At 47.6% G+C, this 25,054-nt stretch overlaps 1 protein-coding gene across 1 annotated transcript in view; it reads left to right on the forward strand.

Moving 5' to 3' along the window:
* The window catches only part of LOC132825026 (F-actin-monooxygenase MICAL3-like), a 483,930-nt gene that overhangs the window by 274,735 nt on the left and 184,141 nt on the right, over positions 1-25,054 (forward strand). The window contains exons 14-15 of the mRNA XM_060840028.1: positions 4,928-5,121; positions 24,227-24,336. Coding sequence (XP_060696011.1) covers positions 4,928-5,121; positions 24,227-24,336 — 304 coding nt within the window. The remainder of the gene's footprint in view (positions 1-4,927; positions 5,122-24,226; positions 24,337-25,054) is intronic.

Genomic DNA, 25,054 nt, shown 5'->3' on the forward strand with positions numbered 1-25,054 from the left:
GGGGGTGAGGATTGTGTCAGTGCTGGGTGTGGGGGCTTGAGGAGTGTGTCAGTGCTGGGTGTGAGGAGTGTGTCAGTGCTGGGTGTGAGGAGTGTGTCAGTGCTGTGTGTGTAGGTGAGGAGTGTGTCAGTGCTGGGTGTGTGGGGGTGAGGAGTGTGTCAGTGCTGGGTGTGTGGGGTGAGGAGTGTGTCAGTGCTGGGTGAGGAGTGTGTCAGTGCTGGGTGTGTGGGGGTGAGGAGTGTGTCAGTGCTGGGTGAGGAGTGTGTCAGTGCTGGGTGTGTGGGGTGAGGTGTGTGTCAGTGCTGTGTGTGTGGGGGTGAGGTGTGTGTCAGTGCTGGGTGTAGGGGTGAGGATTGTGTCAGTGCTGGGTGTGTGTGGGGGTGAGGATTGTGTCAGTGCTGGGTGTGGGGGGTTGAGGAGTGTGTCAGTGCTGGGTGTGAGGAGTGTGTCAGTGCTGGGTGTGAGGAGTATGTCAGTGCTGTATGTGTGGGGGTGAGGTGTGTGTCAGTGCTGGGTGTGGGGGGGTGAGGATTGTGTCAGTGCTGGGTGTGTGTGTGAGTGAGGATCGTGTCAGTGCTGGGTGTGTGTGGGTGAGGATTGTGTCAGTGCTGGGTGTGGGGGTGAGGAGTGTGTCAGTGCTGTATGTGTGGGGGTGAGGTGTGTGTCAGTGCTGTATGTGTTGGGGTGAGGTGTGTGTCAGTGCTGTGTGTGGGGGTGAGGAGTGTGTCAGTGCTGTATGTGTGGGGGTGAGGTGTGTGTCAGTGCTGTGTGTGGGGGTGAGGAGTGTGTCAGTGCTGTATGTGTGGGGGTGAGGTGTGTGTCAGTGCTGTGTGTGTGGGGGTGAGGTGTGTGTCAGTGCTGGGTGTAGGGGTGAGGATTGTGTCAGTGCTGGGTCTGTGTGTGGGTGAGGATTGTGTCAGTGCTGGGTGTGGGGGGTTGAGGAGTGTGTCAGTGCTGGGTGTGAGGAGTGTGTCAGTGCTGGGTGTGTGGGTGTGAGGAGTGTGTCAGTGCTGGGTGTGTGGGGGTGAGGATTATGTCAGTGCTGGGTGTGTGTGGGGTGAGGAGTGTGTCAGTGCTGGGTGTGTGGGGGTGAGGATTGTGTCAGTGCTGGGTGTGTGTGGGTGAGGATTGTGTCAGTGCTGGGTGTGTGGGGGTGAGGAGTGTGTCAGTGCTGGGTGTGTGGGGTGAGGAGTGTGTCAGTGCTGTGTGTGTGGGGGTGAGGAGTGTGTCAGTGCTGGGTGTGTGTGGGGGTGAGGAGTGTGTCAGTGTTGGGTGTGTGTGGGGGTGAGGAGTGTGTCAGTGCTGGGTGTGTGTGGGGGTGAGGAGTGTGTCAGTGCTGGGTGTGGGGGTGAGGAGTGTGTCAGTGCTGAGTGTGTGGGGTGAGGTGTGTGTCAGTGCTGGGTGTGTGGGGGTGAGGATTGTGTCAGTGCTGTGTGTGTGGGGTGAGGAGTGTCAGTGCTGGGTGTGTGGGGTGAGGAGAGTGTCAGTGCTGGGTGAGGAGTGTGTCCGTGCTGGGTGTGTGGGGGTGAGGAGTGTGTCAGTGCTGGGTGAGGAGTGTGTCCGTGCTGGGTGTGTGTGGGGTGAGGAGTGTGTCAGTGCTGGGTGAGGAGTGTGTCAGTGCTGTGTGTGGGGGTGAGGAGTGTGTCAGTGCTGGGTGTGTGGGGTGAGGTGTGTGTCAGTGCTGTGTGTGTGGGGGTGAGGTATGTGTCAGTGCTGGGTGTAGGGGTGAGGATTGTGTCAGTGCTGGGTGTGTGTGTGGGTGAGGATTGTGTCAGTGCTGGGTGTGGGGGGTTGAGGAGTGTGTCAGTGCTGGGTGTGAGGAGTGTGTCAGTGCTGGGTGTGTGGGTGTGAGGAGTGTGTCAGTGCTGGGTGTGTGGGGGTGAGGATTGTGTCAGTGCTGGGTGTGTGTGGGTGAGGAGTGTGTCAGTGCTGGGTGTGTGTGGGGTGAGGAGTGTGTCAGTGCTGGGTGTGTGGGGGTGAGGATTGTGTCAGTGCTGGGTGTGTGTGGGTGAGGATTGTGTCAGTGCTGGGTGTGTGGGGGTGAGGAGTGTGTCAGTGCTGGGTGTGTGGGGTGAGGAGTGTGTCAGTGCTGTGTGTGTGGGGGTGAGGAGTGTGTCAGTGCTGGGTGTGTGTGGGGGTGAGGAGTGTGTCAGTGCTGGGTGTGTGTGGGGGTGAGGAGTGTGTCAGTGCTGGGTGTGGGGGTGAGGAGTGTGTCAGTGCTGAGTGTGTGGGGTGAGGTGTGTGTCAGTGCTGGGTGTGTGGGGGTGAGGATTGTGTCAGTGCTGTGTGTGTGGGGTGAGGAGTGTCAGTGCTGGGTGTGTGGGGTGAGGAGAGTGTCAGTGCTGGGTGAGGAGTGTGTCCGTGCTGGGTGTGTGGGGGTGAGGAGTGTGTCAGTGCTGGGTGAGGAGTGTGTCAGTGCTGGGTGTGTGGGGTGAGGTGTGTGTCAGTGCTGTGTGTGGGGGTGAGGTGTGTGTCAGTGCTGTATGTGTGGGGGTGAGGTGTGTGTCAGTGCTGTGTGTGTGGGGGTGAGGAGTGTGTCAGTGCTGTATGTGTGGGGGTGAGGTGTGTGTCAGTGCTGTGTGTGGGGGTGAGGAGTGTGTCAGTGCTGTATGTGTGGGGGTGAGGTGTGTGTCAGTGCTGTGTGTGGGGGTGAGGAGTGTGTCAGTGCTGTATGTGTGGGGGTGAGGTGTGTGTCAGTGCTGTGTGTGTGGGGGTGAGGTGTGTGTCAGTGCTGGGTGTAGGGGTGAGGATTGTGTCAGTGCTGGGTGTGTGTGGGGGTGAGGATTGTGTCAGTGCTGGGTGTGGGGGGTTGAGGAGTGTGTCAGTGCTGGGTGTGAGTAGTGTGTCAGTGCTGGGTGTCAGGAGTGTGTCAGTGCTGGGTGTGAGGAGTGTGTCAGTGCTGGGTGTGTGGGTGTGAGGAGTGTGTCAGTGCTGGGTGTGTGGGTGTGAGGAGTGTGTCAGTGCTGTGTGTGTAGGTGAGGAGTGTGTCAGTGTTGGGTGTGTGGGGGTGAGGATTGTATCAGTGCTGGGTGTGTGTGGGGTGAGGATTGTGTCAGTGCTGGATGTGTGTGGGTGAGGATTGTGTCAGTGCTGGGTGTGTGTGGGTGAGGATTGTGTCAGTGCTGGGTGTGTGGGGGTGAGGAGTGTGTCAGTGCTGGGTGTGTGGGGTGAGGAGTGTGTCAGTGCTGGGTGTGAGGAGTGTGTCAGTGCTGTGTGTGGGGGTGAGGGGTGTGTCAGTGCTGTGTGTGTGGGGGTGAGGATTGTGTCAGTGCTCTGAGTGTGGGGGGTGAGGAGTGTGTCAGTGCTGGGGGTGGGGGGTTGAGGAGTGTGTCAGTGCTGGGTGTGGGGGTGAGGAGTGTGTCAGTGCTGGGTGTGGGGGTGTGAGGAGTGTGTCAGTGCTGGGTGTGGGTGTGAGGAGTGTGTCAGTGCTGGGTGTGTGGGGGTGAGGTGTGTGGGGTGAGGAGTGTATCAGTGCTGTGTGTGTGGGGGTGAGGAGTGTGTCAGTGCTGGGTGTGTGTGGGGGTGAGGAGTGTGTCAGTGCTGGGTGTGTGTGGGGGTGAGGAGTGTGTCAGTGCTGGGTGTGTGGGGTGAGGTGTGTGTCAGTGCTGGGTGTGTGGGGGTGAGGATTGTGTCAGTGCTGGGTGTGTGGGGGTGAGGAGTGTGTCAGTGCTGGGTGTGTGCGGGTGAGGAGTGTGTCAGTGCTGTGTGTGTGGGGTGAGGAGTGTCAGTGCTGGGTGTGTGGGGTGAGGAGTGTGTCAGTGCTGGGTGAGGAGTGTGTCAGTGCTGGGTGTGTGGGGGTGAGGAGTGTGTCAGTGCTGGGTGAGGAGTGTGTCAGTGCTGGGTGTGTGGGGTGAGGTGTGTGTCAGTGCTGGGTGTGTGGGGGTGAGGTTTGTGTCAGTGCTGGGTGTGTGGGGGTGAGGAGTGTGTCAGTGCTGGGTGTGTGGGGGTGAGGATTGTGTCAGTGCTGTGTGTGTGGGGTGAGGAGTGTCAGTGCTGGGTGTGTGGGGTGAGGTGTGTGTCAGTGCTTGGTGAGGAGTGTGTCAGTGCTGGGTGTCGGGGTGAGGAGTGTGTCAGTGCTGTGTGTGTGGGGGTGAGGAGTGTGTCAGTGCTGGGTGAGGAGAGTGTCAGTGCTGGGTGTGGGGGTGAGGAGTGTGTCAGTGCTGGGTGTGTGGGGGTGAGGAGTGTGTCAGTGCTGGGTGAGGAGTGTGTCAGTGCTGGGTGTGGGGGTGAGGAGTGTGTCAGTGCTGTGTGTGTGGGGGTGAGGAGTGTGTCAGTGCTGCGTGTGGGGGTGAGGAGTGTGTCAGTGCTGGGTGTGTGGGGGTGAGGAGTGTGTCAGTGCTGGGTGAGGAGTGTGTCAGTGCTGGGTGTGGGGGTGAGGAGTGTGTCAGTGCTGGGTGTGTGGGGTGAGGTGTGTGTCAGTGCTGGGGGTGAGGATTGTGTCAGTGCTGGGTGTGGGGGTGAGGAGTGTGTCAGTGCTGGGTGTGTGGGGGTGAGGAGTGTGTCAGTGCTGGGTGAGGAGTGTGTCAGTGCTGGGTGTGGGGGTGAGGAGTGTGTCAGTGCTGGGTGTGTGGGGTGAGGTGTGTGTCAGTGCTGGGGGTGAGGATTGTGTCAGTGAGAATCAGAGATATTAACTGTGCATCTCAAATACTATTTGTGCAAATAGTAGTAAAAGAATAAAACTAAAGTCTATTTTAATATGCACAGCATTGTCAAGATTATAGTTGCACTTAAGAGTGCAAATAGAGAATTAACTCTGACTGGCATTACAAAGGTAATGGGCTTGCCAGGCGTTGGGTATGATAGCACTGGAAGAGTCTGATTGTGACAGTTGGGAGTTAATTTGATTCTTTGTTTTGAATAGATTGGCCTCCTGTTGCTGTGTGTGTTTATTGAATGTAACTCAATGTTATTTCCTGTTCACCTGCAGAGACTTTGATCAGCTGAACGAGAAGGATGTGGAGAGCAATAATCAGATGGCATTTGACATTGCTGAGCGGGAGTTTGGAATTTCCCCCATAATGACAGGAAAAGAGATGGCAGCAGTGGGTGAACCAGACAAACTGAGCATGGTGATGTACCTATCACAATTCTATGAGATGCTCAAGGACACGGCTCCAGAGGGTGAGAGCTATGGGACAGGGGAGATAGGTATCTTAAAGTTAATGCAAACACGGAATTGTGCTGGAAACGGTGCCTGTTTATACAGTAATGCTCAGTGTCGGTACTATAAACTCTGTCAGTTTATACAGAGTATTCTCTCACCCCAATTACCAGCAGCTGGAGACAGTGTCAGTGTAAATGTCAGTGTCAGTATGTCTCAATGAGTACTGGCAGCTGAAGACAATGTTAATGTATTCTGCAATGTTCTGTCTAACTGGCACCTCAAGACAGTGTCAGTATATTCTGCAGTTTTCTGTCTCAGTGAGCACTAACGGGTTGGTGAAGATGAAATGCAGCATGTTTTTCCCACTTGTTAGCTCCCTCAGCAGCCACTGCAGACCCAGTCCAGAAGCTGTGTTCTTTAGGACTTGACCAGCTCGATCTGTAGTGATGCTGCTGAGTGTTATAAAGTGGGGATTGATCCCCTCTGAGAAGTAAAATTAAAACACTCAAGGGAAGCACCTTGCCCTATAATCTGTAAAAGGAATCTGAAAAGTGGTGTAACCTGCTCTCAGCAACTTCTAGTGGTTTAATAAAATAAATCCCTGAAACTCACTTTAAAATCAACAAGTAACAATTGATTTATCAAACTCTAACAGTGAACAAATAACTAAACTATTAACAAACCCTTTTAATTACTAACTATTCCCAAATAAACAAGATTCTAATAGAATGCTGTTCTAAAAAATAAAAGTCCCACGCATATACAAAAATAGAAATTAGTCTCTCAAACATTACAGCCAGGTTATGTCTTCTGGAATGTTCTATGCCTTCTGTCAAGAATGCCTTTTCCGATTCTTCTGTCACGATCATCTTTTTTCCATCGTTGTTACGGTTATTTTTTAGCTAGTGCATTCTCTAACAGGCAGACGACTGTGAGCCAATTGCTGGCTCAAGAGCTGAGAATTCTTAGCTCAGGCGAATGACAGTTAGCTCTAATTCCCGATGAAGGGTTCCAGCCGGAAACGCGATTCCCCTGCTCCTCGGATGCTGCCTGACCTGCTGTGCTTTTCCAGCACCACGCTCTGGACTCTGATCTCCAGCATCTGCAGTCCTCTCTTCCTCCTAGTTAGCTCTGCGACTCTGTCCAACTGACCCCTTTTACACCCTTGATGACACATCAATTTCTTACAATAGGATTGGTCCTATGTTGTCAGGACCATCAGATAGTTTAATACGTTTTTGGTAGCTATGATCCCCATTTTAATTGATTGGTTAAATTTAAAACTTGTTGTCTTGATAAAAATTGCAGCTTTACGTTTGGATACAAAACGTTTTAATTCAGGTGCTCTCAGTTCCTGCAAACCTTACAGCTGCTGGTCATAGGCAGCCATTTTCTTTAAATTTCTAAGCGCAGACAAAACATTATCTTTTAAAGGGACCATGCAATGCTTTCACCCGAGCATTTTACAAGCAGTAACTTTGCAACACCTCTCTGCTTAAGACAAAAATGAACCACCACTATGAAAAGATGGCTTCGTTTTTGTTTTCTTCTTTAAAACCTTCATTCCATTACATCACTGGATCCATAGCTCATTACTCTAAAGTTACACATTTTATACAAATTTTATTTATATATAACATTGAACACTACTGTTTCCATGTTATATAAACATTTTCCTTTTAAACCTGTGACAAACTATCCTTGATAATATTTTCATATCAAAAGTAAACGTCTCCAATGAAATAATCTGCTGTTCTTGTCATTAAACCTTTCTAGAAATATCAAAGAATTGTGGTCGGTATACGCAATTGTCTCTGGTGCATTGTTTGCAACATAAACATTAAAATGTCGTGAGGCCATTACCAACCCCACTAACTCTTTTTCAATGGTTGCATATTCTTTCTGGTGGATTGTGAAAAATAACGGATTGGTCTTTCAATTCCACCAGCATTTCCTGGAACAACACAGCTCCAACACCTACATCATTTGTGTTGATGGTGACCTTGAAGGATTTTGAAATATGTGGCACAGCTAAAACTGGTGCTTTTAAATTCTCAAAATGCCTCCTGGCATTGTTCTGTCCACCGAAATTCCATGTTCTTGTTCAACAAATCTGTTAACGGTGCCATTACGCTACATTGTATCATCCTCTGTCATTTCCGCCACCTCCAAACGGACCCCATCACCAGGGATCTATTTCCTTCCCCTTAGTGTTCCAGAGAGACCACTCCCTCCGCGACTCCCTCGTCAGGCCCACACCCCCCACCAACCCAACCTCCACTCCCGGCACCTTCCCTTGCAACTGCAAGAAATGCAAAACTTGCGCCCACACCTCCCCCCTCACCTCCCTCCAAGGCCCCAAGGGATCTTTCCATATCCTTCGCAAATTCACCTGCACCTTCACACACATCATTTACTGTATCCGCTGCATCCGATGTGGCCTCCTCTACATTGGGGAGACAGGCCGCCTAATTGCGGAATGTTTCAGGGAACATATCTGGGACACCCGCACCAACCAACCCAACCACCCCGTGGCTGAACGCTTTAACTCCCCCTCCCACTCCACCAAGGACATGCAGGTCCTTGGCCTCCTCCATCGCCAGACCCTGGCCACACACGCCTGGGGGAATACCGCCTCAGCTTCCGCCTCGGAACCCTCCAACCACAAGGGATGAATGTAGATTTCTCCAGCTTCCTCATTTCCCCTCCCCCCACCTTATCTCATTCCTAACCCCCGGATTCAACATTGCCTTCTTGACCTGCAATCTTCTTCCCGACCTCTCCGTCCCCACCCCCTCTCCGGCCTATCACCCTCATCCCCTTCCACCTATCGTATTCACAGCACCCCCCACCCCCCCCCAAATTCCCTACCCCCTACCTTTTATCTCAGCCTGCTTGACACGCCAGCCTCATTCCTGAAGAAGAGCTATGCCCGAAACGTCCATTCTCGTGCTCCTCAGGTGCTGTCTGGCCTGCTGTGTTTTGCCAGCACCACATTTTTCAACTCTGGTCTCCAGCATCTGCAGTGCTCACTATCTCCTATTAAAATTTGGTACAAAATTTTCTATCGAAGAAAGTTAGGCAGGAATTTAAAAAGTAGGTCCTGGAGAGTAGTAATATCTGGATTACTCCCGGTGCTACGAGCTAGTGAGGGTAGGAATAAGAGGATAGAGCAGATGAGTGTGTGGCTGAGGAGCTGCTGCAAGGGGTTTAAATTTTTGGATCATTGGAATCTCTTCTGAAGTAGAAGTGACCTGGACAAGGAGGATGGATTGCATCGAAATTGGAAGGGGACTAAGAGACTGGCAGGGAGACTTGCTCAAGGTGCTTAGGAGGATTTAAACTAGTAAGGTGTTAGGGTGAGACCCAGGGAGGTAGTGAGGAAAGGTGGTGGGGAGGTGGGGATAGTGAGGAAAGAGATCAATCTGAAACTGGTACAGTTGGGAAAAGGAGAGTGTCAAACAGTCAGGGCAGGCAGGAACAAAGCAGAGAACAAGGGAGGAGTGATAAATTAAACTGCATTTACTTCAATGAAAGACACCGAACAGGAAAGGGAGATGAACCCAAGACGTGGTTAGGAACATTGGACTGGAAAATCATAGCAATGACAGAAACATGGCTCAGGGATGGACAGAGCTGAAAATGTGTTGCTGGTTAAACTTCTCTTTTCAATCCTCCCACTTCCTCCAAACTAAAGGAGTTGCCATGGGCACCCGCATGGGCCCCAGCTATGCCTGTCTCTTCATAGGATATGTGGAACATATCTTCCGCAACTACACTGGCACCACCCCCCACTACATCGATGACTGTATCGGCGCTGCCTCGTGCTCCCACGAGGAGGTTGAACAGTTCATCCACTTTACCAACACCTTCCACCCCGACCTCAAATTCACCTGGACCGCATCAGACTCCTCCCTCCCCTTCCTAGACCTTTCCAATTCTATCTCGGGCGACCGAATCAACACAGACATCTACTATAAACCGACTGACTCCCACAGCTACCTGGACTACACCTCCTCCCACCCTGCCCCCTGTAAAAACTCCATCCCATATTCCCAATTCCTTCGTCTCCGCCGCATCTGCTCCCAGGAGGACCAGTTCCAATACCATACAGCCCAAGTGGCCTCCTTCTTCAAAGACCGCAGATTCCCCCCAGACGTGATCGACGATGCCCTCCATCACATCTCCTTCACTTCCTGCTCCTCCACCCTTGAGCCCTGCCCCTCCAACCTCTGTATACAGCGTATCATCCGCCGTCATTTCCGCCACCTCCAAACGGACCCCACCACTAGGGATATATTTCCCTCCCCTCCCCTATCAGCGTTCCGCAAGGACCACTCCCTCCGTGACTCCCTCGTCAGGTCCACACCCTCCACCAACCTAACCTCCACTCCCGGCACCTTCCCCTGCAACCGCAAGAAATGCAAAACTTGCGCCCACACCTCCCCCCTTACCTCTCTCCAAGGCCCCAAGGAATCCTTCCATATCTGCCACAAATTCACCTGCACCTCCACACACATCATCTATTGCATCTGCCGCACACCATGTGGCCTCCTCTATATTGGGGAGACGGGCCGCCTACTTGCGGAACGCTTCAGGCAACACCTCTGGGATGCCCGGACCAACCAACCCAACCACCCCGTGGCTCAACACTTTAACTCCCCCTCCCACTCCACCAAGAACATGCAGGTCCTTGGACTCCTCCATCGCCAGAACATAACAACACGACGGTTGGAGGAAGAGCGCCTCATCTTCCACCTGGGAACCCTCCAACCACAAGAGATGAACTCAGATTTCTCCAGTTTCCTCATTTCCCCTCCCCCCACCTTGTCTCAGTCGATTCCCTCGAACTCAGCACCACCTTCCTAACCTGCAATTTTCTTCCTGACCTCTCCGCCCCCACCCCACTCCGGCCTATCACCCTCACCTTGACCTCCTTCCACCTATCACATCTCCATCGCCCCTCCCCCAAGTCCCCCCTCCCTACCTTTTATCTTTGCCTGCTGGACACACTTTCCTCATTCCTGATGAAGGGCTTATGCCCGAAACGTCGAATTTCCTGTTCCTTAGATGCTGCCTGACCTGCTGCACTTTTCCAGCAACACATTTTCAGCTCTGATCTCCAGCATCTGCAGACCTCACTTTTTACTCAGAGATGGACAGGACTAACAGCTTAATGTTCCAGGATACAAAGGTTATAGGAAGGATAGAGAATGTTGGGGGGGGGGGCGGCGGGAGAGAGAGGAGGGGGAGCGGCATTTTTGATAAGGGATAGCATTATAGCTGTGCTGAGCGAGGTTATTCCCAGAAATACATCCAGGGAAGTGATTTGGGTGGAACTGAGAAATAAGAAAGGATGATCACTTTATTGGGATTGTATTGTAGACCCTGTAATAATCAGAGCGAAGTTAAGAAAAACATTTGTAAGGAGATAGAGTGCTTATGGGGGTGGATTTTAACTTTCCAAACATAGACTGGGACTGTCATAGTATTAAAGGTTTAGATGGAGAGGAATCTCGAAAGTGTGTACAAGACAATTTTCTGATTCAGAATGTGGATGTACCTATTAGAGAAAGTGCAAAACTGCGTGGGTTTCCTCCGGGTGCTCCGGTTTCCTCCCACAGTCCAAAGATGTGCGGGTTAGGTGAATTGGCCATGCTAAATTGCCCGTAGTGTTAGGTAAGGGGTAGATGTAAGGGTTTGGGTGGGTTGCGCTTCGGCGGGTCGGTGTGGACTTGCTGGGCCGAAGGGCCTGTTTCCATACTGTAAGTAATCTAATCTAAAAAAACCTGACCTACTCTTGGGAAATAAGGCAGGGCAGGTGACTGAGGTGTCAGTGGGGGAGCACTTTGGGGCCAGCGACCATAATTCTATCTTTAAAATAATGATGGAAAAGGATAGACCAGATCTAAAAGTTGAAGTTCTAAATTGAAGGAAGGCTAATTTTGACGGTATTAGGCAAAAACTTTCAAAAGCTGGTTCGGGAAAGATGTTCCCAGGTAAAGGGACAGCTGGAAAAAGGGAAACTTTCAATAGACAATAGACAATAGGAGCAGGAGTAGGCCATTCTGCCCTTCGAGCCTGCACCGCCATTCAATATGATCATGGCTGATCATTCCTAATCAGTATCCACTTCCTGTCTTACCTCCATAACCCTTGATTTGAGAGCTCTATCCAACTCTTTCTTAAATGAATCCAGAGACTGTGCCTCCACTGCCCTCTGGGGCACAGCATTCCACACAGCCACCACTCTCTGGGTGAAGAAGTTTCTCCTCATCTCTGTCCTAAATGGTCTACCCCGTATTTTTAAGCTGTGTCCTCTGGTTCGGCACTCACCCATCAGCGGAAACATGTTTCCTGCTGCCAGAGTGTCCAATCCTTTCATAATCTTATATGTCTCAATCAGATCCCCTCTCAGTCTTCTAAACTCAAGGGTATACAAGCCCAGTCGCTTCAGTCTTTCAGTGTAAGGTAATCCCTCCATTCCAGGAATTGACCTCGTGAACCTACGCTGCACTCCCTCAATAGCCAGAATGTCTTTCCTCAAATTTGGAGATCAGAACTGCACACAGTACTCCAGGTGTGGTCTCACCAGGGCCTTGTACAGCTGCAGAAGCAACTCTTTGCTTCTATACTCAATTCCTCTTGTTATGAAGGCCAGCATGCTATTAGCCTCCTTCACTACCTGCTGTACCTGCATGCTTGCCTTCATTGACTAGTGTCTCCTTACATCCTCATCACATTTCACCCTGCCACCCAGCTTAGTATCATCAGCAAATTTGCTAATGTTATTGCTGATACCATCTTCAATATCATTAACATATATTGTAAAAAGCTGCGGTCCCAGTACTGATCCCTGCGGTACCCCACTGGTCACTGCCTGCCATTCCGAAATGGAGCTGTTTATCACTACCCTTTGTTTCCTATCAGCCAACCAATTTTCAAACCAATCTAGTACTTTGCCCCCAATACCATGCGCCCTAAGTTTACTCACTAACCTCCTATATGGAACTTTATCAAAAGCTTTCTGAAAGTCCAGGTACACTACATCTACTGGATCTCCCTCATCCATCTTCAGAGTTACATCCTCAAAAAATTCCAGAAGATTAGTCAAGCACGATTTCCCCTTCATAAATCCATGCTGACTCTGACCTATCCTGTTACTACTATCCAGATGTGCCGTAATCTCATCCTTTATAATAGACTTCAGCATCTTTCCCACCACTGAGGTCAGATTAACTGGTCTACAATTTCCTGCTTTCTCTCTCCCACCTTTCTTAAAAAGTGGTATAACATTAGCCACCCTCCAATCCGCAGGAACCGATCCCGAATCTATCGAATTCTGGAAAATAATCACCAACGCATCCCGAGCCACCTCCTTCAGTACCCTGCAATGTAGACCATCAGGCCCCGGAGACTTATCAACCTTCAGACCTAACAGTCTCTCCAACAACAAATTCTAGCAAATACAGATTCCCTCAAGTTCAGGTCCTTCAGTCACTGTTACCTCAGGGAGATTGCTTGTGTTTTCCCCAGTGAACACAGTTCTGAAGTACCCATTTAATTCTTCTGTCAATTTCTTTGTTCCCCGTAATATATTCCCCTGTTTCTGTCTTCAAGGGCCCAATTTTAGTCCTAACCATTTTTTTTGCCTTGCACATACTTGAAAAAGCTTTTACTATCCTCCTTTATATTATTCGCCAGTTTACCTTTGTACCTCATTTTTCCTCTGCGTATTTCCTGCTTAGTAATCCTCTGTTGTTCTTTAAAAGCTTCCCAGTTCTCTGTTTTCCCACTTATTTTTGCTATGTTATACTTTTTCTCTTTTAACTTTATATGTTTCTTAACTTCCCTCGTCAGCCACGGCCGCCCATGCCTCCTCCTGGGATCTTTCTTCCTTTTAGGAATGAACTGATCCTGCAACTTCTGCATTATACGCAGAAATATCCGCCATTGTTCCTCCACTGTCATCCCTGCTAAGGTACTGCACCATTGAACTTTGGCCAGCTCCTCCCTCATAGCTCCCTTTATTCAACAGAAGTACTGTCACTTCCGACTGTACCCTCTCCCTCTCAAATTGCAGATTGAAACTTAATGTATTATGGTCACTACTTCCCAATGGCTCCTTCACTTCGAGGTCTCTGACCAATTCTGGTTCATTACCCAATACTAGATCCAGAATTGCCTTCTCCCTGGTCGGCTCCAGCACCAGCTGTTCTAAGAATCCATCTCTGAGGTACTCCACAAAGTCTCTTTCTTGAAGTCATCCTGATTCTCCCAGTCTACCTGCATGTTGAAATCGCCCATAACAACTTACTAACATCTTTACCACAGGCCAATTTCAGCTCCTGATTCAAATTACATCCGACATCCAGACTACTGTTTGGGGGCCTGTAGCTGACTCCCAAGAGGGTCTTTTTACCCTTAGTATTTCGCAGCTCTATCCACACTGACTCTACATCCCCTGACTCTAGGTCCCCCCGCGCAAGGGACTGAATATCCTCATTCAGAAATGAGATAACAAGAATCCAGAGAAAGTATATTCCTGTCAGGGTGAAAGGGAAGGCTGGTAGGTATAGGGAATGCTGGATGACTAGAGAAATTGAGGAGAAATAGAAGGAAGCATATGTAAGATATAGACAGGACTGATTGAGTGAATCCTTATGAGAGTATAGAGGAAGTAGGAGTATACTTAACAGGGAAATCAGGAGGACAAAAAGGGGACATGAGAGAGCTTTGACAAATAGAATTAAGGAGAATCCAAAGGGTCTTTACAAATATATTAAGGACAAAAGAGTAACTATGGAGAGAATAGGGCCCCTCAAAGATCAGCAAGGCGGCCTTTGTGTAGAGCTGTAGGAGATGGGGCAGGTACCAAACAAGTATTTTGCATCAGACTTTACTGGGAGAAAGATATGGAAGATATCTCAGGGGTGGGTTCTTTACCCAGAGAGTGGTGGGGGCATGGAATGCGCTGCCCGTGGGAGTGGTAGAGTCAGAATCATTGGCGACCTTTAAGCGGCAATTGGATAGGTACATGAATGGGTGCTTAATCTAGGATAGATGTTCGGCACAACATCGTGGGCCGAAGGGCTTGTTCTGTGCTGTATTGTTCTATGTTCTATATAGAATGTGGGGAAGTAGGATTGACATCTTGAAAAATGTTCATATTACAGAGGAGGAAGTGCTGGATGTCTTGAAATGCATAAAGGTAGATAAATCCCCAGGACCTGATCAGGTGTACCCGAGAACTCTGTGGAAAGCTAGAGAGGTGATTGCTGAGATATTTGTATCATCGATAGTCACAGGTGAGGTGCCAAAGACTGGAGGTTGGCTAATGTGGTGCCACTATTTAAGAAAAATGGTCAGGACAAAAGCCAGGGAACCATAGACCAGTGAGCCTGGCGTCAGTGGTGGGCAAGTTGTTGGAGGGAATCCTGAGGGACAGGATTTACATGAATTTCGAAAGTCAAGGACTGGTTAAAGATAATCAGCATGGCTTTGTGCGTGGGAAATCATGTCTCATGAACTAATTGAGTTTTTTGAAGAAGTAACAGAGGATTGATGAGGGCAGAGTGGATGGTGTGATTTCTTTGGACCTCAGTAAGGCATTTGACAAGGTTCCCCATGGGAGACTGGTTAATAAGGTTAGATTTCACGGAATACTCGCCATTTGGATACAGAACTGGCTAAAAGGTAGAAGACAAAGGGTGGTGGTGGAGGGTTGCTTTTCAGACTGGAGGCCTGTGACCAGTGGAGTGCCATAAAGATCGATGTTGGGTCCACTACTTTTCATCATTTATATGTATGATTTGGATGTGACAACAAGAGGTATAGTTAGTAAGTTTGCAGATGACACTGACATTGGAGGTGTAGTGGACAGGGAAGAAGATTACTTCAGATTACAACAGGATCTTGATCAGATGGGTCAATGGGCTGAGAAGTGGCAGATGGAGTTTAATTCAGATAAATGCAAAGTGCAGCATTTTGGGAAAGCAACTCTTAGCAGGACTTATACACCTTAATGGTAAGGTCCTAGAAGTGTTGCTGAACAAAGAGACCTTGGAGTGCAGGTTCATAGCTCCTTGAAAGTGGAGTCGCAGGTAGCTAGAATAGTGAAGAAGGCATTTTGTATGCTTTCCTTTATTGGTCAGAGTATTGAGTGCAGGAGTTGGGAGGTCATGCTTTCAGCTGTACAGGACACTGGTTAGGTCACTTTTAGAATATTGCATGCAGTTCTGGTCTCCTTCCTATTGGAAAGATGTTGTGAAACTTGAAAAGGTTCAGAAAAGATTGACAAGGATGTTGCCAGGGTTGGAGGATTTGAGCTATGGGGAGAGCTGAACAGGCTAGGGCTATTTTCCCTGGAGCGTCAGAGGCTGAGGGGTGACCTTATCGAGGTTTTTAAAATCATGAAGGACATGGATAGGATAACTAAACAAAGTCTTTTCCCTGGGGTGCGGGAGTCCAGAACTAAGGGGCATAGTTTTAGGATGAGAGAGGAAAGATGTAAAACAGACCTAAGGGGCAACTTTTTCATGCAGACAGTGGTGTGTGTATGGAAGGAGCTACCAAAGGAAGTGGTGGAGGCTGGTACAATTACAGCTTTTAAAAGGCATTTGGATGGGTATATGAATAGGAAGGGTTTGGAGGGATATGGGCCATGTGCTGGCAAATGGAACTAGATTGGGTTGGGATATCTGGTCGGCATGGATGAGTTGGACTGAAGGGTCTGTTTCCTTGCTGTGACTCTTTGACTTTACTCAGTTCACTCCACTCAGTTCCAAAAATCATAGCACTTCCTTCTTCAAGGATTGTCTTGGGAATTCCTCAATGGCCTTCATCTTCATGTTCCTCAGTGTGTCTATGTGTATCCAACGTTGTGCCCTAAGACTGTCACTTCCGCCTTCACAAATTCTGCTTTTGCCAAATTTCTGATCAACCTTGCCTTCTGTATTCTCTGAAAGAGCTCTGCCAAATGTTCCATGTGATCTTTCCATGAATGGCTAAAGATCACTAAGTCATCTGTAGACAACACAAATTGTCAATCCTGCAACAACTCTGTTCATAAACCTTTGAAAAGAGGCCGGTGCGTTTTTCATTCCAAAGGACATTACTTTAAACGATATAACCCATTTGGGGTTACAAAAGCAGAAACTTCTTTTGCTCTCTCCGACAAAGGTACTTGCCAGTACCTGCAAAGTCAGTCCAACTTAGTGATGTATGTGGCTTATTCGACATTTTCCATACAATCCCTCCAGCCTTGGAATTGGATATGAGTCAGATTTAGTCACAGCATTGACCTGTGATCTACGCAGAATCATTGAGTACCATCTGGTTTGGGAACTAACATGATCAGTGAACTTCACTCACTTTAATTCATCTCTGAGATGTCTTCTTGGAACATTGTTTCCATTTCCTTCCGAACCTGCACTGCTTTGAGACAATTAAGCCAGTTCGGGTGTTGTTTTATCAGAACAGCATTCCCTGCGTCAATCTCATATGCCATGCCATTAGTCCTCCTCATTCTATTTCTACTTAGGTCCTCATCGCACTGTAACATGTCTTTCATTTCAGTTCTCTGTCCTGGGGACAGATAGCTCACAGCCTTATCCCATTCCTTAAAGACTACCTCATTAGTCAAGTTATTCTGAGGCACATCCAAAGCCACATCAGCTGGATTTGACTCCTCACCCTGAGTGGCAGTAATTAATGCCTGTTTCTCCAATTCCCATTCCCTGTCATAGTAATGTTTCAGCATGTTCACATGACATACTCAATACGTTCTTTTTACTGGCATTTTTACGAGCAATTCACCTGACTTAACTTCTTCTCAATCTGATAGAGATCATTAAAGCTTGCTTTGAACATGATTTGGAGATGCTGGTGTTGGACTGGGGTGTACATAGTTAAAAATCACACAGCACCAGGTTATAATTCAACAGGTTTATTGGAAGCACTAGCTTTCGGACCACTGCTCCTTCATCAGGCGGTTGTGTGATTTTTAATTTTGCTTTGAACAGATCTACCACTGGTAAAAGCATCAATACTGTATCCCCACAGGCAAGCAGACAAATTTTAGATTTCTTATCGGTTTCTTGCCTTATTATGTGCTGCACCACCTTCAAATGTTGTCTAGCTAATTCACCTCCTCTGTTTAATCTTTCTCTCATCTCAGATACATAATCCAACTGTGAGATCTCTGACTTCGGACCTATCAACATTTCCTTTAGTAATTTTAAAGGCCCTCTTACTTTGTGTCTGAACTTCAATTCGAATGGAGTAAACTGAGTCATTCACTTGGAGTATCCCTAATAGCAAATAATATAAACTCCCTTTATCCCAATCTTTTGGGTAATCTGGGCAATAAGTCCTCAACATGGTCCTTCGAGTCTGATGCCATCTCTTCAAAGCTCCCTGTGATTCAGGATGGTATGCACTTGATGTAAACTGTTTAATGTCCAAAGTTAAAAATCACACAACACCAGGTTATAATCCAACAGGTTTAATTGGAAGCACTAGCTTTCAGAATGCTAGTTGTGGGGTACGCAACTGTAAGGCCCAGAATTTATAGCAAAAATTTACAGTGATGATGATCGAACCACAATAGCCAAAGGCCTGGTCGGGGTCATAGAGTCCGACAGCATGGAGAGAGGCCCTCTGGCCCAAACTGGTTCATGTTGACTAAAATGGCGATCTACGCTTTCACTGCACATGCCCAATATTTGCCTAAGCCCTTCCTATCCGTGTATTTATCCAAATATGCCATTTAAATGTTGTTAATGTACCCACCTCAACCACTTCCACTGACAACTCATTCCATATGTGTACTGTCCTATGTGTAAAAAGAGTTGCCTCTCAGGTTCCCTTTTATTCCTTCCCCTCTAACCTTAAACTGATGCCCTCTAGTCCACGATTCATCAATCCTATCCATGCCTCTCATGATTTTATCCATTTTTATAAGATCCCCCCCCAGTCTCCTACACTCTTTTTAAAAAAAAAAGCCCTAGCTTCTCCAACCTCTCAGACCTTAGAGTCCTGACAACATCCTTGTAAATTTCTTCTGCACTCTTTCCAGTTTAGTAATATACTGCCTATAATAAGGTGACCAAAACTGAATACAACACTCCAAGTGCGGCCTCACCAACGTTCTGTACAACTGCAACATAACCTCCCAACTTCTATACTCTGACTGATGAAGGCCAGTGCGCCAAAAGCCATCTTCACTGTCCTGTCCACCTGTGACTCTATTTTCAGAGAGCTGTGAACCTGAAGGTCCCTCTGCTGCACTACACTCTTTAAGGCCCTACCACTCACCGTCAAACTCCTGCTTTGACTTGGCTTTCCAAAATGCAAGACCTCACTCTTATCTATATTAAACGCCATTTGCCATTTCGTAGCCCACTTCCCCAGCTGATCAAAGTCCTACTGCAGTTTCTCACTAACCATTCTGAACAACTGCTATATAACTTCCCAACTACTATACTCAGTGCTCTGACTGATGAAGGCCAGTGTGCCAAAAGCCTTCTTCACTGCCCTGCCTTTCTTTGACTCCCCTTTCAGCGAACCATGCACCTGAACTCCAAGGTCCCTCTGTTCCACTACACTCCTTCAGCCTAACGTTCACCACAAAACTCCTACTTTGATTTGACTTTCCAAAATGTAAGACCTCACGCTTATCTATATTCAACTCTATTTACCATTTCTCAGCCCACTGCCTCAGCTGATCAAGTTCCTGCTGCAATTTCTGAGAACCTTCCTCATTGTCCACCTTAGCGCCTATTTTAGTGTCATCTGCAAACTTACTGATCATGCCTTGTACATTCTCATCCAAATTATTGATATGAACAAGAAGCAGTAGTGGGCCCAGCACCAACCCCTGAGGCACTCCACTAGTCAAAGTTTCTTTTAAAGATCGAGGACTCTAGTCCCCAAGTCTGTTTATATCTTCTGGGACCTTTAATACCCTAAATCTGTTCAAATCTGTCCAGATCCCTTCAGATATGTCCAGATTCCAGACCTGATCTGCCCAAATCCCGGACTCAAGACCCTAATCTGTTATAAGGTGGGTGTTGACCCCCCCCCCCCCAAGAGCTAAAACCGAAACACCCAGAGAGGAGCACCTCACCCTACAGTCTGCAAAAAGAGTGTGAAAAGTGATGTAACCTGTGTTCAGCAACTTCTAGTAGTTACATAAAATACATCTCTGACACTGGCTTTAAAATCAACAAGTAACCATTGATTTATCTAACTCTTTCAGTGAACAAGTTAAGTAATCTATTAACAAACTGAGTAAATCCCTTCTAACTATTAACAATTGCCAAACAAAACAAGTCCCACTCATACACAAAATAAAAGGACACATCCAGGGATGGGGATGGTGGTGTCTGAGACATTGCCTGTAAGGAATGATTCTCTGCGTGTATGTCAGGCTGTTGCTTGACTTGTCTGTGAGACAGACTTCAAAGTTTGGCTCTAGCCCCGGATATTAGTGAGGAAGTCTTTGCAAGGTCAACAGAGATGTTTCTGCTATTGTCATTTCCTGTGCCGAGGCCAATGCTAGGTGGTCTGTCTGGTTTCACTTCTTTTAGACCTTGTACTAATTGATAGACCTGAGTGGCTCACTAGGCCATTTCAGAGGACAGTGAACAGTTGACCACATGGCTGTGGGTGGGGATTCACATGTAGGCCAGACCAGGTGACGTTACAGGGTTCCTTCTCTGCAAGACATTAATGAGCCAGATGGGTTTTTCTGAAATCGATAATGGTTTCGTGCTCCTCAGTCACTCCTTCATACCAGATGTTATCTTTTCATTGAATTCAAATTCCACCAACTGCCTTGGTGGGATTTGAACCTGTGCCCCAAGACCATTAGCTAGGTTTCTGTTTTAATAGTCTAATGATTCTGCCACTGCATCACCTCCCCACTGCAGTGTTTAGTCTCAGTAAGCACTGGCAGCTGGAGATGGGGTCACTGTACCCGACAGTGTTTAGACCCAGTGAGCACTGGCAGCTGGATACAGGGCCACCGTACCCAGCAGTGTTTAGTCTCAGTGAGCACTGGCAACTAGATACGGGGTCAGTGTGCCTGGCAGTGTTTAGTCTCAGTGAGCACTGGCAGCTGGAGACAGGGTCAGTGTACCCGGCAGTGTTTAGACCCAGTGAACACTGGCAGCTGGAGACAGGGTCACTGTACCCGACAGTTTAGACCCAGTGAGCTGTGGCAGCTGGAGACAGGATCGCTGTACTCGGCAGCGTTTAGTCTCAGTGAGCACTGGAAGCTGGAGACGGGGTCAGTGTACCCGGCAGTGTTTAGACCCAGTGAGCACTGGCAGCTGGAGACAGGATCACTGTACTCGGCAGTGTTTAGACCCAGTGAGCACTGGCAGCTGGAGACAGAGTCACTGTACTCAGCAGTGTTTAGTCTCAGTGAACACTGGCAGCTGGAGACAGGGTCACTGTACCCGACAGTTTAGACCCAGTGAGCTGTGGCAGCTGGCAACATGCTTGCCCTGCTCAGAAATGTCCTGACTGCGTTCAAAGGGACTAATGATTCTTTCCCCTGTTTCACGTCTTCACTGACCACAACAGACTATAAATGTCACCCGGGTGATGATGTGTGTCTTAGATTGTATCTTTGTTAATATTAAAAACAAGTCAGTCAATTTCTTTTAGTTTTAGATTAGATTAGTTTCCCTACAGTGTGGAAACAGGCCCTTCGGCCCAACAAGTCCATACCGATCCTCCGAAGAGTAACCCACTCAGACCCATTTCCCTCTGACTAATGCACCTAACACTGTGGGGAATTTAGCATGGCCGAATCACCTAATCTGCACATCTTTGGACTGTGGAAAGAAACCGGACTATCCGGAGGAAACCCACGCAGACACGGGGAGAATGTGCAAACTCCACACAGTCAGTTGCCCGAGGTGAGAATTGAACCTGGGACCCTGGTGCTGTGAGGCAGCCTTGCTAACCATTGAGCCACCATGCCCCCCCCCCCCCGGTCAGTTAGTCAGTGACTTATAACTGATTTATTGCAAATAGTACTCATGCAAACGTGCAAAGTTTATTGACAAATAAGCTTTAGGCTGTTAGAGTTAGATATGACTCATATTCTATTGTCCCAAATATAACATGAAGCAAATATAGGGAATTGACAAATGATGATCATGCATCAAACAATTTTGCGAGAAGGACTTCAGGAATTTCTGAGCAATTTCTCCCCTGTCCTCGATATTAGCGACAAGTAGACTAATCAAAATCCTTTAAAGCTTCACAAACGATAAAGAAACTTCATTTTTAATGAATGGGCCTTGAATGCCTTCGAGAGCTCTGGGTCACGGACTGTTTCAATGATTGTTCACGTGCCGGTCAATCACCCACTTTCCCTGGGAATGTTGCCACCTCTGAGATTGGAGGAGTGCACTGTCTCCAACTTGTCCTACTACTCCACTGGTTATAGCGCCAATATGATCCATTGTAATTTATGTCTCTACAAGACATTAGTGAGCCAGATGGGTTTTTCTGAAATCGACAAAAGGGTAACTAGGGAGAGAATAGGGCCCCTCAAAGATCAACAAGGTAGCCTTTGTGTGTAGCCACAGTAAATGGGGGAGATACTCAATGAATATTTTGCATCAGTATTTACTGTGGGAAAGGATATGGAAGATATAGACTGTAAGGAAATAGATGGGGACATCTTGCAAAATGTCCAGATTACAGAGGAGGAAGTGCTGGATGTCTTAAAATGGTTAAAGGTGGATAAATCCCCAGGACCTGATCAGATGTACCCGAGAACTCTGTGGGAAGCTAGAGAAATGATTGCTGGGCCTCTTGCTGAGATATTTGTATCATCGATAGTCACAGGTGAGGTGCTGGAAGACTGGAGGTTGGCTAATGTGCCACTGTTTAAGAAGGGCGGTAAGGACAAGCCAGGGAACTATAGACCAGTGAGCCTGACCTCGGTGGTGAGCAAGTTGTTGGAGGGAATCCAGAGGGACAGGATGTACGTGTATTTGGAAAGGCAAGGACTAATTTGGGATAGTCAACATGGCTTTGTGTGTGGGAAATCATGCTTCACAAACTTGATTGAGTTTTTTGAAGAAGTAACAAAGAGGATTGATGAGGGCAGAGCAGTAGATGTGATCTACATGGACTTCAGTAAGGCATTCAACAAGGTTCAGAACTTAAAAATGTGTTGCTGGAAAAGCACAGCAGGTCAGGCAGCATCAAAGGAACAGGAGATTCAGTGTTTCGGGCATAAGCCCTTCTTAGGTTCCCCATGGGAGACTGGTTAGCAAGGTTAGATCTCATGGAATACAGAGAGAACTATCCATTTGGATACAGAACTGGCTCAAAGGTAGAAGACAGGTGGTGGAGGATTGTTTTTCAGACTGGAGGCCTGTGACCAGTGGAGTGCCACAAGGATTGGTGCTAAGTCCTCTACTTTTTGTCATTTACATAAATGATTTGGATGTGAGGATAAGAGGTACAGTTAGTAAGTTTGCAGATGACACCAAAATTGGTGATGTAGTGGACAGCGAAGAGGGTTACCTCAGATTACAACAGGATCTGGACCCAGGTGGGCCAATGGGCTGAAGTTGCAGATGGAGTTTAATTCCGATAAATGCAAGGTGCCGCATTTTGGGAAAGCAAATCCTAGCAGGACTTATACACTTAATGGTAAGGTCCTGGGGAGTGTTGCTGAACAAAGAGACCTTGGAGTGCAGGTTCATAGCTCCCTGAAAGTGGAGTCGCAGGTAGATAGGATAGTGAAGAAGGCCTTTGGTATGCTTTCCTTTATTGGTCAGTGTATTGAGTACAAGATATTGTGGCTGTACAGGACATTGGTTAGGCCACTGTTGGAATATTGCATTCAGTTCTGGTCTTCTTCTTATCGGAAAGATGTTGTGAAACTTGAAAGGGTTCAGAACAGATTTACAAAGATGTTGCCAGGGTTGGAGGATCTGAGCTATAGGGAGAGGCTGAACAGGCTGGGGCTGTTTTCCCTGGAGGGTTGGAGGATGAGGGGTGACCTTATAGAGGTTTACAAAATTGAGGGGCATGAATTGGATGAATAAACAAAGTCTTTTCCCTGGGGTCGGGGAGTCCAGAACTAGAGGGCATAAGTTTATGGTGAGAGGGGAAAGATATAAAAGAGACCTAAGGGGCAACTTTTTCTCGCAGAGGGTGGTACGTGTATAGAATGAGCTGCCAGAGGAAGTGGTGGAGGCTGGTACAACTGCAACATTTAAGAGGTATTTGGATGGGTATATGAATAGGAAGGATTTGGAGGGATATGGGCCGGGTGCTGGCAAGTGGGACTAGATTGGGTTGGGATATCTGGTCAGCATGGACAGGTTGGACCGAAGCGTCTGTTTCTATGCTGTACATCTCTATGACTCTGACAATGGCTTCCTGCTCATCAGTCGTTTCTTAATGCCAGATGTTATCTTTTCATTGAATTCAAATTCCACCTGTTGCCTTGGTGGGATTTGAACCTATATCTCAAGCGCATTAGCTAGGTTTCTCTATTAATAGTCTAATAAGTATACCAATGGGCCAGCACCTCAGTGAGAACTGGCAGCTGGGGACAGGGTCAGTGTACACTGGTGTGTACAGTCTCAGTGAGTGTTGGCAGCTGGGGACAGAATGTATCATAAATTACAATGATATCAATTCATCTGTGTCTGGTTTATAATCAATAAACTTAATTGTAAAATAAGTGAATAAATGAAAGACAAGATGAATTTATGAAAGGCAAAACGTTATGCTTTAATGAAGGAAGCTGATGTTTTCTATGTAAACATCCAAAAACAATTTGATGAAGACCCCTATAATAGACTTTGAAACCCATTTCATGAAAAGGGCACAAATTGCTGGATAAAAAATTGGCTGACAACAGAAAGCAGAGATTTTATTAACATCTTCTGTTAGTATCTATGCACTCTTTGTTATGACAGGGAGTTGTGAATGAGAAAATACACCGTCATGATGTTACTTACTGTACAATAATGGTTGTGATGTACTGTCGGAGATTTTGTCTGTTCAGTATCTGCAATCACTGCCCTTTGCATCAGTACACCGTTCAATTTATTCCTGGGCTCTTCTTCTTCACAGAATATCTACTCAGTTTTCATGATAAATCAAACATTGTGAGTGCTGCCAAGTCGCCGATCTCCTTCCTCAGCAGACTGGGACAGACGATCACTCGCAAGAGGGGGCCGAAGGTAAGCAGCTTGGGGTGCCTGAGATTACACAGAGTGGAGCTGGGCCCACTTGATGAGTGATGGCAGCTATTTGAGTTTTGTTGCGATCAAAACGAAACAAGAGAAAATTCATTCAACCAGGAGATAATGGTCAATAAAGACTGACCTTTATTTTCTCTCAAAGTCTCATTGTGCAGTTGTTGTGGATGACATCAGAAGAAGGAGGAGATGAAGCTGTTTGATGTCAGGTGCACTGAGAGTTTATAACAATAAGAGAGATGGACATAGAAGGAAATGACAACCAGCCCAGGGATTTGAAGCTCACCTACCTGTACTCCCTCCTGTACACTCTTGTTTACTTGCCCCTCTCCCCTGTGTGATCCAGTGGTACTGCTGCCTTCAGCTCGAGCTGCTTCCGTTTGTGTTATTGGTGTTTGTTGGGCAGTTTTCTTGTTTGACAGAATTTATTTGTTGAAGTTTTAGACAAGATAACCCTGCACATCCATCAGTCCTTCGCCGTGTTGGTGGTCCCATCTGTTTCACAGTTGGAAGCTCTGTAGCCCCCTTCCCTGGTGGTTTGTTTCTATCTTATTTTTCAAATGCTAATCAGTTTGTCTGTACTCCAAACAGAAGGGAGCTTTTTCAGGGAACGGATTAGATCCCAACTGATTCACAAAACTCAGTAAGATTTAAAGTCGGTCTTAGTCTTTTTATTGATGTGAACCTGTATCTCAAGCGC

Source organism: Hemiscyllium ocellatum, chromosome 19 (genome assembly GCF_020745735.1).
Source record: "Hemiscyllium ocellatum isolate sHemOce1 chromosome 19, sHemOce1.pat.X.cur, whole genome shotgun sequence".
NCBI classification, from domain to species: domain Eukaryota; kingdom Metazoa; phylum Chordata; class Chondrichthyes; order Orectolobiformes; family Hemiscylliidae; genus Hemiscyllium; species Hemiscyllium ocellatum.